Here is a 15,941-nt window from a genome sequence, read left to right on the forward strand (position 1 = left end):
AAGGACAGTGGAGGGTGAGTTTGAATGCAAGTTGCTCAAATTATACGCAGGCATCAGGTGGGTGGAAACAGCCAAATTGTGCATCAAAGTGACTTGTTTCACACTCTCCAGCTGGTTATTGAGATTAACAAAAAGACTTAAAATCTGCAGGAGGTTGTTTTTTTTAAAAAAAATGCTCTGGGCAAGCATATCACTGTTGCACTTGATACAGAAGGCAAGTAAATGCTCTCTTCATTTGTGCCATGCATTTCTTATTGTGATGTGAACCACTGCCGATGTTATTAGAAAATTGTGTATAAGCTGTCTTATTATTCCATTCTGTAAATACTAATAACATCGAGCTTGTGCATAAATTGCAAAAAGTTGGCTTGCAGGTACAGCAGGTTATTAAGGCAAATGGAATGTTGGACTTCAGTGCTAGAGGGTTTGAATTCAAGAGCAGAGAGGTCATGCCGCAAATATACAGGGTACCGGTGAGGCCGCACCTGGAGTACTGTGTGCAGTTTTGGTCTCCGTACTTGAGGAAGGATATACTGACTTTGGAGGCAGTGCAGCAGGAGGTTCACCAGGTTGATTCCAGGGATGAAAGGGTTAACCAGTGAGGAGTGATTGAGTCACCTGGGACTATACTCTGGAATTCAGAATAATGAGAGGGGATCTTATAGAAACATACAAAGTTTTGAAAGGGACAGATAAGACAGAAGTAGGAAAGTTGTTTCCATTGGTAGGTGAGACTAGAACTAGGGGTCTTTGCCTCAAGATTCAGGGGAGAAGATTTAGGACAGAGATGAGGAGAAACTGTCTTTCCGAGACAGTAGTGAATCTGTGGAATTCTTTTTACATAGTAGGGGAATTAAGGGTTATTGGAAAATGGCAGGTAGATGGAGCTGAGTCTACGGACAGATCAGCCATGATCTTATTGAATAGCGGGGCAGGGTCGATTGGCCGGATTGCCTACTCCTGCTCCTATTTCTTATGTTCTTATTCACATTTGGATTTTTAAGCTAACTTCTCTCTCAGTTCTAATTTTTGATTTCCCAATTATGACTTTGATCGGTAGCAGAAATGAACATAAATGCTGGAAAGTGATATTAAAATGTCACATGTCTGCTTTAATAAAGCTGCCTCAAATTTGGACTGTTGTCAGAGGCAAGAAAGTGTGACTGCAAGTGACTCAGGAAGTGGGACCTAAGTGACAGTGCTAAAAGAGTCTCAGGCCTTGAGCTTGTCCATCAGGTCTGAGATTTTTGCTCCCCATATGGATGAGGGTGGGGGCTCTAGGAAGGATGAGCAACGTAACTGTGCCGTTTGGGGGGGGTGGGGGAGAAAAGTGAAATGTGGCAGTAATTGAGGTTAGTATTGTCAAGGGAATAGACAAAGTTCTCTGTTGCTGGGATAGAGTATCCCGAAGGCTGTGTTGCCTGCCTGGTGCCCGGGTTTGGGACATCTTATCTGACCTACAGAGGAATTTGCAGTGGGTGTTGAAAGATTCAGATGTTGTGGTCCAAGTGAGTACCAATGACGTAGGAAGAACAAGGAGCGAGGTTCTGCTGAGGGAATTTGAGCAGCTAGGGACCGAATTAAAAAGCAGAACCAAAAATGTGGTAATCTCTGGATTACGACATGAGCCACATGCAAATTGGCACATGGTCAAGAAGATTAGAGAGTTAAATGCGTGGCTCAAGGATTGGTGTGGGAGGAGTGGGTTTGAACTCATGGGAAACTGGCACCAGTATTGGGGAAGGAGGGAGTTGTTCCATTGGGATGGGCTCCACCTGAGCCTTGATGGGACCTGGATCCTGGCGAATCACATAACTTGGGTTGTGGATAGAGCTTTAAATTAAATAGTGGGTGGGGGCGTGGGTTCAGCAGATTGGAGAAGTATAGATAAAAAGAAAAGTGTGGATAACGATAAAGTAAAAGCAAAAATTTAAAAAAAGGAAAGTAAGGGTGGAATGCAGAATAGAGAGTCAAGTGCAATAGAGACAAAGGTTACTAGATTTTAAAAACACAATGAGTGTAAGGGCACTTTATCTGAATGCCCTTAGTATTCGAAACAAGGTCAGTGAGCGTACACAAATCCGTATAAAGGAATATGATTTAGTGGTCATTACAGAAACTTAGTTGCCTGATGGAGAGGATTGGGAATTAAATATCAAAGGATATCGGGTAATAATACCGAAGGATAGGCAGGAATGTAAGGGAGGTGGGATAGCACTCTTAATTAAGGGTGAGATCAGGGTGATAAGAGATGACATAAGATCTAAGGAGCAGAATGTTGAATCCATCTGAGTAGAGATTAGAAATAGTAGATGTGAAAAGGATCACTGGTGGGAGTTATCTATAGTCTACCAAATAATAAGATTACAGTGGCACAGGCAATAAACTGAGACATATCTGAAGCATGGAAAAATGGAACGGCAGTTATCGTGGGAGACTTTGACATACATAGATTGGATGAATCAAGTTGGTCAAGGCCATCTTGAGGAGGATTTCATAGAATGCATCCATGATGGCTTTCTTGAACAGCATGTTACTAAACCTACAAGGGAACGTGCCATCTTAGATCTGGTCCTGTGCAATGAGACAGGTAAAATTAGTGATCTTGTAGTTAGTGATCCTCTTAGAAAGAGTGATCACAGTATGATTGAGGTCCTCATACAAATGGAGGGTGCAGTAGTTCGATCTAAAACCAGTGTAGTATGTCTAAACAAGGGAGACTATAATGGGGTGAGGGAGGAGTTAGATAGGGTAGACTAGGAACACAGGCTATATGGTGGGATGGTTGAAAGACCCACAAAGAGATTTTTCAGTGTTCAATAGAGGTATATTCCAGCTCAAAGCAAGGTCAGTAAGGGTGGGGAGAGCCAGCCATGCATAAAAGAAGGCATCAAACTTAAAGCTTGTATGTTCAAAGTCGCCGAGAGTAGTGGGACAAACTGGAAGATTGGCAAAACTAAAAAGCAACCAAGAACCACAAAGTGAGCAATAAAGATAGAGAAGATAGATTATGAAAATAAACTATCACAAAATATAAAAACAAACTATATAATTATATAAAGTGGAAAAGGGTGGCTAAAGAGAATGTTGGTCCCTTGGAGGACGAAAAGGGGGAATTGATTTTGGGTAATAAGGAAATGGCAGAGGCTTTGATTGACTATTTTGTGTTGGTCTTCACAGTAGAGGACACATCAGACATGCCAAAGAGAGATGATATGGCTGCGATGGGAGGTGAAAACCTCAATACAATAGCTATCACTAACGAAGTAGTACTGAGCAAACTTGTGGGCATAAAATTAGACAAGTCCAATGGTCCTAATGGAATGCATCCCAGGGTACTGAAGGAAATGGCAAAGGTTATAGTAGAGGCTTTGTTGATGATTTATTAAAATTTTCTGGACTCTGGGCAGGACCTGGCGGATTAGAAGACGGTGAATATCACACCACTGTTCAAAAAAGTTTGTAGGCAAAAGGCACATATAGGCCAGTTAGTTTAACATCTGTAGGTGGGAAAATGCTTGAAGCCATCATTAAATTAAAGAAGAAATAGCGAGGCAAATGGAATGAAATGGACCCATCAGGCAGACACAGCATGGGTTCAACAAAGGCAGGTCCTATTTGACAAATGGACTGGACTGCTTTGATGATATAATGAGTGCAGTGGATAGAGGAGAACAGATGGATGTTATTTACTCGGATTTCCAGAAGACATTCATGAAGGTGCCACATAAAAGACTTATCCATAAGATAAGTATGTATAGAGTTGGGGTGAAATATTAGGATGGGTAGAGGATTGGTTAACCAATAGAAAGCAGAGAGATGGGATACATGGATGTTTCCCTGTAGTCAATGGTGAGTGGTGTGCCGCGGTCGGGACTGGGCCCTCAACTGTTCACAATATACATTAACGATCTGGACGAGGAGATAGAATGTAGTGTATCTAATTTTGCTGCTGATAATAAATTGAGTGGAAAGGCAAATTGTGCAGAGGATATGGAGAATCTGCAGAGAGATATAAATAGGTTAAGTGAATGGGCAAGGGTCTGGCAGATGGAGTACAATGTTGGTAAGTGCAAGGTCATCCACTTTGGAAGGAAATATGGAAGATCAGATTATTATTTAAATAGTGAAGGACTGCAGCATGCTGCTGTATAGAGGGACTTGGGAGTGCTTGTGCATGTATCGCAAAAGGCTGGTTTGCAGGTGCAGCAGCCTATCACGTAGGCAAGTGGAATGTTGGCCTTCATTGCTAGAGGAATTTAATTTAAGAACAAGGAAATCAGGCTGCAACTATACAAAGTACTGTTGAGGCCGCACCTGGAGTACTGCCTGCAGTTCTGGTCTTCTTACTTGAAGAAACATATATAGGTTTTGGAGGTGGTGCAGGTGAGGTTCACCAGGTTGATTCCAAAGATGAGGGGGATAGACTATGAGATGAGGTTGAATTGTCTGGGACTGTACACGATGGAATTCAGAAGAATGAGAGAAGATCTTATAGAAACATATAAAATGATGAAAGGGATAGATAAAATAGAGACAGGAAAGTCATTTCTGCTGGTAGGTGAGACTAGAACTAGGGAACATAGCCTCAAGATTCGGGAGAGTATATTTAGGATGGAGATGAGGAGGAACCATTTTTCCCAGAATGTTGTGAATCTGTGGAATTCTCTGGCCAATGAAGCAGTGAAAGATACCTCAGTGAATGTATTTAAGACTAGTTTGGATAGATTTTTGCATAGTAGTGGAATTAAGAGTTATGGGGAAGAGGCAGGTAGCTGAAGATTCATCCATGGTCAGTTCAGCCATGATCTTATTGAATGGCAGAGCAGGCTTGACAGGCCAAATGGCCTACTTCTGCTCCTATTTCCTATGTTCTTATATAAAACTGTATTTATAATGTAGCAATGCTAAAAAAAAATTGCCAGACTGAAGTTTGATCTTTGTTACTTTTCATCAAAGATGATGTTCGGAGAGCTGGGTTAAGTACAGTGACAGAAGCTGGTCCTGGGGCAATGCCAAGGCTCCCATCCTGCTGCCCTCAGCATTCACCATGTGGCGGATCTTTGCAAGGACACAACTCATTAGCCCACCCTCATCCAAACTGTCTTCAGCAACATAGTCACCAATTTCAGCACCACCCTGGTGCCCACTCTACAGTGCCACCAGCAATGCCTTCGTTTCCTGAATCAAGTTGTCCTTTGGAGAGACCTGCTGTAGTGCCCGCTCCTTGTGGAGCTAGTGGAAATACAGGTGGCCTATATCAGGTATGTTTTCTGCTGTTTTAATAAAAATAAACAGTAAGAAATAACAACAATAATAAAAATAAAGAGTAAGAAAAAGGATCATCAAATACCTGGGGTGCTAATAAATATTGTTTTGATGATGCAAAAGATGCAGCTTATCATGCAACTCATTTATCTTGGAATATTGATGAAAACTGACCATTAAAATGGCTAATTTCTAAATTGAATTTATGTTTAAGGTTGTTCTAATTGAAATTTGTAAATAGAATTAAAATATTCATTTATACATTCATATTCTGTTTTAAATTCAGCTGTTTTAAACAATTACACCCTCAATTATTAAAATAATTCTGATGTTTGAGAGTGCGATGCTGTTGAAAACCAGTGTTACAGTGTTCTGCATTTACAATTTCAATAATTTCTTTAAAAGAAAGTTGACCACACTGAACTCTTGCACATGCTGTGCAATTATCTGAACTATCTAAATGTTTATTACCCATTGAACAGAAGAAAAATTTTATATTCATTCAAGCTTTTGTAGGCCGAGTATTTGTACATCTATACTTCCTCTTAAGATCATAAGATATAAGAACAAATTAGGCCATTTGGCCCATCAGGTCTGCTCCACCATTTCTTCATGACTGATCGAATTTTCCTCTCAGCCCCAATCTTCTGCCTTCTCCCCATATTCCTTCATGCCCCAACCAATTGAGAATCTATCAACCTCTGCCTTAAATATACATGAGACTTGGCCACCACAGCTGCTTGTAGCAACAAATTGCACAGATACACCATAAAGAAATTCCTCCTCATCTCTATTCTAAAAGGACACCCCTCTATTCTGAAGCTGTGTCCTCTGGCCTTAGACACTTCCACCACAGGAAACGTCCTCTCCACATCCACTCTATCAAGGCCTTTCAGTGTTCAAAAGCTTTCAGTTAGGTCACCCCTCATTCTTCTGAATTCTAATGAATACAGGCCCAGAGCCATCAGACAGACAGACATTATTGATCTCGAGGGAGATGGGGTTTCATTACAGCCGCCCCAAAAATAGTGAAGAAATATAGCAATATAAAACCATAAATAATTAAATAATAATAATTTAATCGTGCCAAGTGGAAATAAGTGCAGGACCAGCCTATTGGCTCAGGGTGTCTGACACTCTGAGGGAGGAGTTGTAAAGTTTGATGGCCACAGGTAGGAATGACTTCCTATGACGCTCAGTATTACATCTTGGTGGAATGAGTCTCTGGCTGAATGTACTCCTGTGCCTAACCAGTACATTATAGAGTGGATGGGAGTCATTGTCCAAGATGGTATGCAACTTGGACAGCATCCTCTTTTCAGACACCACCGTCAGAGAGTCCAGTTCCACCCCCACAGCATCACTGGCCTTCTGTATGAGTTTGTTGATTCTGTTGGTGTCTGCTGCCCCAGCACACAACAGTAAGCACTGGCTACCACAGACTCGTAGAACATCCTCAGTATCGTCCGGCAGATATTAAAGAACCTCAGTCTCCTCAGGAAGTAGAGACGGCTCTGCCCCTTCTTGTAGACAGCTTCGGTGTTCTTTGACCAGTCCAGTTTATTATCAGTTCGTATCCCCAGGTATTTGTAATCCTCCACCATGTCCACACTGACCCCTTGGATGGAAGCAGGGGTCACTGGTACCTTAGCCCTCCTCAGGTCCACCACCAGCTCCTTAGTCTTTTTCACATTAAGCTGCAGATGATTCTGCTCGCACCATGTGACAGAGCTTCCCACCATAGCCCTGTACTCAGCCTCATCTCCCTTGCTGATGCATCCAACTATGGCAGAGTCATCAGAAAACTTCTGAAGATGGCAAGACTCTGTGTAGTAGTTGAAGTCTGAGGTGTAGATGGTGAAGAGAAAGGGAGACAGGACAGTCCCCTGTGGAGCCCCAGTGTTGCTGACCACTGTGCTCACACAGTGCATGTACTGAGGTCTGCCAGTCAGGTAATCAATAATCCATGACACCAGGGAAGCATCCACCTGCACCACTGTCAGCTTCTCACCCACCAGAGCAGGGCGGATGGTGTTGAACGCACTGGAGAAGTCAAAAAGCATGACCCTCACAGTGCTCACTGGTTTGTCCAGGTGGGCGTAGGCAGACAAACACTCTTCATACAACAAACCATTCAAACCTGGAATCATTTTCATGAACCTCCTTTGAATCCTCTCCAGTTTCAGCACATCCTTTCTAAGAAAGGGACCCAAAACTGCTCACAGTACTCCAAGAGAGGCCTCACGAGTGCTTTATAAATTCTCAGCATTACCTCCTTGCTTTATATTCTAGTCCTCTTGAAATGAATGCTAATATTGCATTTTGCCTTCCCACCACATAGTCTACTTACAAATTAACCTTTAGGGAATCCTGCACAAGGATTCCCAAATCCCTTTGCACCTGTTTTCTGTATTTTCCCTCCATTTAGAAAACAGTCAATCCTTTCATTTCGTCTACCAAAGTGCACGACTACATTTCCCAACACTGTATTCCATCTGCCATTTCTTTGTCCATTCTCGTCGTCTAAGCCTTTCTGTCGCCTCTCTATTTCCTCAAAACTACCTGGCCCTCCACCTATCTTCATATTATCTGTAAACTGCTACAAAACCATCAATTCCATCATCCAAGTAATTAATATATAATTTTAAAAGAATCTGTCCCAACATTCTGCATGGAGGTTGGTGACCAGTGGTGTTCCTCAGGGACCCCTCCTCTTTGTGATGTTTATAAACTTGGATGAAGTAGTAGGAGGATAGGTTAGTAAGTTTGCTGATGACACAAAGGTTGGTGTTGTGGATAGTCTGGAGGGTTGTCAGAGGTTGCAGCAGGACGTCAATAGGATGCAGAACTGGGCTGAGAAGTGGCAGATGGACTTCAACACAAGTAAGTGTGAAGTGGTTCATTTTAGAAGGTCCAACTTGAAGAAAAAATATAATATAATTGTAAAGACTCTTGGCAGTGTGCAGGATCTGAGAGATCTTGGGGTTTGTGTCCATTGGACACTCAAAGCTGCTGCGCCAGTTGACAGTGTTGTTAAGAAGGCGTATGGTATGGTAGCATTCATTAACCGTGGGATTGAGTTTATGAGATAATATTACAACTATATAGGACCTTGGTCAGGCCCCACTCGGAGTACTGTGTCCTGTTCTGGTCACCTCACCATAGGAAGGATGTGGATACCATAGAGTGCAGAGGAAATTTACAAGGATGTTGCCTGGATTGGAGGGCATACCTTATGGGAATTGGTTGAGTATACTTGGCCTTTTCTCCTGGTAGCGGCAGAGGATGAGAGGTAACCTGATAAAGGTGTTCAAGATGATGAGGGGCATAGATTGTGTGGATAGCCAGAGGTTGTTTCCCAGGGCTAGGGAAATTCTAGACTGTTTCCAGAGTAGGTTATATGGTCGGCACGACATTGTGAGCCAAAGGGACTGTAATGTTTTGTAAATTTCTATGTTCTATGTTCTAACACAGACCCTTGTGGAACACCACTCGTCACTGGCAGCCAACCAAAAAAGGCTTCCTTTATTCCCACTCTTTGCCTCCTGCCAATCAGCCTCTGCTTTATCCATGCTAGAATCTTTCCTGTGATACCATAAACTCGTAGCTTGTAGAAGCCTAGTGTGGTGCCTTGTCAAAGCCTTTTGAAAATCCAAGTACACAACATCCACTAATTCTCCTTTGTCTGTCCTGCTTAAATTGGTGGTGAGCTGCTGCTTTGAAACACTGCAATCCTCAAGGTGTGGATGTGCCCACAATAGTGTTAGGGAAGCTATTTTGACCCATTGACAGCAAAAGACTGATGATAGATTTCCAAATCAGAAGGCTGTGATGCTTGGAGGGCAACTTCCAGATAGTGGTGTTCCTATGCTTTTACTGCCCTTGTCCTTCTAAACTCATGACATCTGCAAGCTAGAAGGTGCTCTCTGAGAAGTTTGGGCAATTTGCTGATGGTGCATTCTGTAGATGGTACAATTTATGTATCGGTGACGGAGTGAGTGTACAGTTGTGGATAGGTCCCTATCAATCAAGTTACTTTGTCCCATATGGTCTCAATTGTTGAAGATGCAATCATCATGGAAAGTGGAGAGTATTCTATTACACTCCTGACTCGCAGAAAACAGAGTGGGAATAAAGGGATCCTATTCTGGCTGGCTGCCGGTTACCAGTGGAGTTCCACAGGGGTCAGTGATTGGTTCGCTGCTTTTTATGATGTATGTCAATGACTATGAAATTAATGGATTTGTGGCTAAATCTGCCGATGATACAAAGATAGGGAGAGGAGCAGGTAGTGTTGAGGAAACATAGTTTAGGGGAATGGGCAAAGAAGTGGCCAATGAAATACGGTGTTGGGAAAGTCATGCACTTTGGTGGAAGAAATAAAAGGGAAGACTATTATTGAGATGGGGAGAAAATTCAAAATGCAGAGATGCAAAGGACTTGGGATCCTTGTGCAAGATACCCTAAAGGTTGAGTAACCTCCAGGTTGTTTGTGAAGAAGACAAATGCAATGTTGGCATTCATTTCTAGAGGTATAGAATATAAGAGCAGGGATGTGATTTTGAGGCTCTATAAGGCACTCGTGAGACTACACTAAGAATTTTGTATGGAGTTTTGGGCTCCTTATTTTAGAAAGAATATACTGAGAGGGTTCAGAGAAGATTCACAAGAATGATTACAGGAATGAAAGGGTTGCCATATGAGGAACTTCTGGCAGCTCTTGGGCTGTATCCCCTGGAGTTCAGGAGAATGAGGGGGGATCTCATAGAAACATACCAAATGTTAAAAGGCCTGAGCAGTTCAGATATGGCAAAGTTATTTCCTACGGTATGGGAGTCCAGGACAAGAGGGCACAACTTCAGAGTTGAAATACGTCCATTTAGAACAGAGATGCAGATAAATTACTTTAGTCAGAGGGTGATAAATCTGTGGAATTTGTTGCCACGAGCGGCTGTAGAGGCTAAGTCATTGGGTGCGTTTAAGGCAGAGATAGATAGGTTCTTGATTAGCCAGGGCATCAAAGGGTATGGGAAGAAGGCAGGAGTGGGGATGACTGGAAGAATTGGATCTGCCCATGATTGAATGTGGAGCAGACTCAAGGGCTGAATGGCCTACTTCTACTCCTATATTTTATGGTCTTATGGACGTAGATGGTGGATAGGTTGTGAAGAGTCAGGAGCTGAATTACTCACTGCAAGAATCTTGGACTCTGACCCATCTTTTACCATCCTTTACCACATTGTGTATGTGGTTACTCCAGCATGAAAAACCCCTACGTTCCTATAAATAGTAATGGGGATACATTAAAGGTAACAGTTTCTTGAATTAATTAACATTAAGATGAGGCATAAACACCTGAAGGAGCTATGGCTAATAGTACTAAAGATAATCAAGTGAATATGAGGAAATCTGAGGAGATGAACTAAACTGATATGTTAAGGTGAAATAGCCATGAATGATGTAGATATGCAAAGAATAATCCAGTAAAGATGACCATCATTGAAAGACTTAAGAGAGGAAAATAAATTCCAGCAGAAGAATCTAGGATAATTTGTGATATGTATTCCAATATGTTGAGCTCTTAATATTCATAGTGATGTAGTTTACATCAGGAAAGTCAGTTTTGATTTGTACATTTTAAGTTTTATTTGAGAGAGAAGATGGCAACAGGCTGCTTCTTCTTAAACCCATAACCCCTACTGGGGCAAGAGTCTTCTGTACTGGCCAGTCTTTCAAGGTGTAGCCCATTAATGGACAATAGTCTCTCAGGGATGAGGTCTTTGAAGTTTCTGTTGGCTTTTCTGTATGTAGTGCTGGGTTTTTATGGGATGGGGTTGCTAGCCCCATGCCCAACCCTCCTCCTCCAGCAGCCAGGCCTGGGAACGTCCATGGAGGAGTTGAAGGATCTTTAACTAATCATTTGTTGCTGATTTACAATGTCTAAGGCCTTACTTGGTAGAGAACAATAAATGCTGCACATAACAGTAGGGTCACTTAAGAGACTCCAGGAGCTTAGAAAAATAGAGGGCTATAGGTAACCTTAGGTAATTTCTAATGAAAATATGTGTTCGGCACAACATTGTGGGCCGAAGGGCCTGTATTGTGCTGTAGGTTTTCTGTATTTCTGTGTTACTATAATAATGGAAATTATAGACAATATGTTGTGAAATTCTGTAATTTAAGTCTTCTCTTTAAACAGACTGTGCCTGTTGATTTAAGTAGCGGTGCTGTTAGAAGCCATGGAAATGGGAGTTTCCATGGTACTTCTGCATTTGATCCTTGCTGTCCTGGAAATTCCTCACGAACTACAGTCTATGGTGCACAAGCAACACCTGGAACAAGCCAGCCTGTGACTGTTGAAGGATATAGTTCTGGGATGGTAGGACAGTCTCAAGGTCAACCACAGCCTCCACTTGCTTCTTGTCGACATTATATTCACCCTACCTGTAAGCCTCAGTTTTTATGTTTTTTTTGAAATGCCATCTTGTAAAGTTCACTTAGAGTATAAGCATTTATTGTTCTGTGTGGACAGCAAACTTTATCTGAAAAATGTAGTAATGATAAAATTAGTCATATGTACAATATAAATGTTATGGTTCTTTAAATAAATGGGTATTTTTAGTTGCAGTTATTATTAGGCTAAATTTACCTGACTACAATTTTTTGTACGATCACCGAGTTACCTTTAAGGTTGGGTAAGGTTTTGAGATAAAATCAGGAAATGGCAGGATATTCAGCAGGTCAAATGGCTCTGTGAAGCTAGAAACTGTTACTATTTGTGGTCGATGACCTTTCATTAAATCTGTCTTGGTTCTTCATATTTAATGCCTCTTTAGAGTTACATTGATTTCCAGGATTTTTCAAATCTGAGAAATAGATTGGCTTGTTTTCCTTGGTAAGGAAGACCACTTCCTACGCAAATTAGGCAAAGATTTGAACTTTAATCCTAGAAAATAAGAGAGCAAGTTCCCTTTTACATTGCACAGTGCCTGATTATCTTTCTGTTACTAGTTCTGCAGAGCAAATTCTGCACTTTTTCAAATTATTGCTGAATTGTGAACATCCTAGTTATTGTTTTAGAACTAGTCATGGAAGAAAAAGTTTTGAGATAATTAGCAGATTCCATTGAGATGTGGAACGGGCTGCTGATGGTACCACCAATAAATTTGTTTGTCATCTGCTTTCTGCTTTGTTCAGTAATCCACAATGTGAGCATGAGTGTTTCTGGTGAGGATGTACGGATTAAATGATGCAGTGAGTTAGCCAGTGGAAAAAATACCACTGAATCCACCAACTGGCTTTGAACCTGCTGCACAAAATTAGCTCTTTTATACCATTTTGTTAATATTCTTATTCTGCTGTGCCTTTTTTAATGTTGTGGACTGGCATGTTCCAAAGCGAATGCTGCTCTCCTTGATGACATGCAAGCTCATTCTGCTCTGATCCATGAAATTTTATTCTGGAAGTTAAAACATAATAAATGGCTAAATAAATGTCAGATAAAGAATTTTCAACAACATGGGCTCAGTTATTTTAAAAGGGAGTTGATGATAAATAGAATAGTCAGCAATATTAAATAGAATTTTCTAAAGTTCCTTTGATTATTCATTGTATCCCAATAGTGTTTTGGAAGTTCTGCTTTTTTTTTTACAGAGGATATTTCAGGTTAATGGCCATTCCTGATTCTGTTTATTGTCTTTTTCCCCCCAGATGCCCCATTGTCAAGAGCACTGCACCACCAAGCTCCCACATGCCCTCATGCACATGGAAATCCTCCCCCTCCGCCACAGCCTCCTCCCCAACCAGAGTATGCTATTCCACACCCGGTGCACCCTTTCCATCCACAGCTTTCCTCTCATCCTTCAACTCATACTGTACCACCAGCTGCTCCCCCACCTCCGCATCTTCCTGCAACAGCAGCAACCATGTCACACCATATCCCTACTGCACCACCTTCTTCTCAGAGACTACACCATCATGAAATGCTTCAAAGAATGGAAGTTCAGCGAAGAAGAATGATGCAGCACCCAACGTAAGTTGAATGTTTTGTTGCACCGAATTTTTATTGCACAATAAAAATGGGGCATTTATTTTAAATATAAATGCTTGCAAATTTCCATATATCCCTTCAAAAGTTAAAAATATATTATCTTGTTTTAACATTTGGCTTTCTAAGCTGAAATACACACAGCCCATGCTATGGTTAAGCTTGTGTGTTTATTTTCACCAATTTAAATTAAACCGTCACAATCCACAATTCAAAACGTGAACAGTTAACACCCTGTCTGATAAAACTGAACATGTTTTCTTAGTGTTGTTACATCCTCCATTAGATAAACAGAGTGCTAACCACCACATTTTCTAGAATCACAAAGGAGCTGAAAGAACTTCATATGTGTTTCATTAGTGCTTTTGTTTCAGTGGCCTTTGAGAATATCTGCATATCCTGCAAGCTGCACCAGATATCAAAAAACAAATGGCCACAACAGTCACTTAAGTTGATTGTAGGATAATTGATTAAAATATACCATTATTGAAGGTTTTTATTTAATGAAGCTTCCATCTTGTTATGCTGCTGCAGCAAGAACTACTTTCGGACCTTCATAATCTGATGCAAATTTTAAGAATAATCAACAATACCCACAACGGCTTATTGAATCTTTTGTCAATTAATGTAACCATAGAGAAATAACTGAATTCTGAACTAGCTATGCACTGAGCAATGGAAGAGCCGATTCCAGAGCCCTTTACTAACAAAGAAACATCTGTACCATAAAGTGGCATGCAGATGTTTGGGCACCCTGGTCAAAATTTCTGTTACTATGAATAGTTCAGTGAGTAGAAGATGAACTGATCTCCAAAAGTCATAAAGTTAAAGATGAAATGTTCTTTTCAACATTTTAAACAAGATTAGCGGGTCCGAAACGTCAACAGTGCTTCTTCCTATAGATGCTGCCTGGCCTGCTGTGTTCCATCAGCATTTTGTGTGTGTTGCTTGAATTTCCAGCATCTGCAGATTTCCTCGTGTTAGTGTATTATTCTTGTTTTGTACAATTTTAGAGTGAAAAAAAGTAAGGAGCACCATGCAAAAGTTTGGGCACCCCAAGAGATTTGAGTTCTCAGATAACTTCTACCAAGGTCTCAGACCTTAATTAGCTTGTTAGAGCTATGGCTTGTTCACAGTCATCGTTAGGAAAGGCCAGGTGATGTAAATTTCAAAGCTTTATAAATACCCTGACTCCTCAAACCTTGTCCTAACAATCAGCAGCCATGGGCTCATCTGAGCAGCTGCCTAGCACTCTGAAAATTAAAATAAATGCCCACAAAGCAGGAGAAGGCTTATAAGAAGATAGCAAAGCATTTTCAGGTAACCATTTCCTCAGATTGTAATGTAATTAAGAAGTGGCAGTTAATAAGAATGGTGGCGGTCAAGTTGAGGTCTGGAAGACCAAGAAAACTTTCTGAGAGAACTGCTCGTAGGATTGCTGAAACAGCAAAGAAAAAAGCCCGTTTGACTGCAAAAGACCTTCAGGAAGATTTAACAGACTCTGGAGTGGTGGTGCACTGTTCAACTATGCAGTGACACCTGCATAAATATGAGCTTCATGGAGGAGTCATCAGAAGAAAACCTTTCCTGCATGCTCACCACAAAATTCAGCTTAAGAAGTTTGCAAAAATGAACATCTAAACTAGCCTGATGCATTTTGGAAACAAGTCCTGTGGACTGATGAAGTTAAAATAGAACTTTCTGGCCACAATGAGCAAAGGTATTTTTGGAGAAAAAAGAGTGCAGAATTTCATGAAAAGAACACCTCTCCAACTGTTAAGCACGGGGTTGGTTTGGTCATGCTTTGGGCTTGTGTTGCAGCCAGTGACATGGGGAGCATTTCACTGGTAGAGGGAAGAATGAATTAAATACCAGCAAATTCTGGAAGCAAACATCACATCGTCTGTAAAAAAAAAAGCTGAAGATGAAAAGAGGATGGCTTCTACAACAGGATAATGATCCTAAACATGCCTCAAAATCGACAGTGGACTGCCACAAGAGTCGCAAGCTGAGGGTTTTGCCACGGCCCTCAGAGTCCCCCAACCTAAACATCATCAAAAGTCTGTGTATAGACCTCAAAAGAGCAGTGCATGCAAGACAGTCCAAGAATCTCACAGAACTGGAAGCCTTTTGCAAGGAAGAATGGGCGAAAATCCCCCAAACAAGAATTGAAAGTCTCTTAGCTGCTACAGAAAGCATTTACAAGCTGTGATACTTGCCAAAGGGGGTGCTACTAAGTACTGACCATGCAGGGTGCCCAAACTTTTGCTTCGGGCCCTTTTCATTTTTTGTTATTTTGAAACTGTAAAAGATGGAAATAAAAAAGTAATCTTGCTTATAATATTAAAGAAATGTGTCATCTTTAACTTTATGCCTTTTGGAAATCAGGTCATCTTTTACTCGGTTAGCTATCCACAGTAACAGAAACTTGGACCGGGGTGCCTAAATTTTTGCATACCACTTTAAGTGTTGTTTGACACAGTTGTATAGTGTGGCGACCCACTTTCTGCGCAGGCGAACTGATTCACAAATAGCCAGCGCGCGGGGGGAGACTTTAGTAATGCACCTCTGACATCATTTCCGCCCGGAGAGGGCGGGCACTAGGGATTAAATGCCAGCGCCGTGA

At 41.3% G+C, this 15,941-nt stretch overlaps 1 protein-coding gene across 3 annotated transcripts in view; it reads left to right on the plus strand.

Annotated features, from left to right (window-relative positions):
• The window catches only part of rnf111 (ring finger protein 111), a 145,189-nt gene that overhangs the window by 116,278 nt on the left and 12,970 nt on the right, over positions 1-15,941 (plus strand). For all 3 annotated transcript variants that reach the window (XM_059952569.1, XM_059952568.1, XM_059952570.1), the window contains exons 6-8: positions 4,960-5,264; positions 11,468-11,714; positions 12,979-13,300. In XM_059952569.1, the coding sequence (XP_059808552.1) occupies positions 4,960-5,264; positions 11,468-11,714; positions 12,979-13,300 (874 nt within the window). The remainder of the gene's footprint in view (positions 1-4,959; positions 5,265-11,467; positions 11,715-12,978; positions 13,301-15,941) is intronic.

The sequence above is a fragment of the Hypanus sabinus genome, chromosome 28 (genome assembly GCF_030144855.1).
Source record: "Hypanus sabinus isolate sHypSab1 chromosome 28, sHypSab1.hap1, whole genome shotgun sequence".
Lineage (NCBI taxonomy): Eukaryota > Metazoa > Chordata > Chondrichthyes > Myliobatiformes > Dasyatidae > Hypanus > Hypanus sabinus.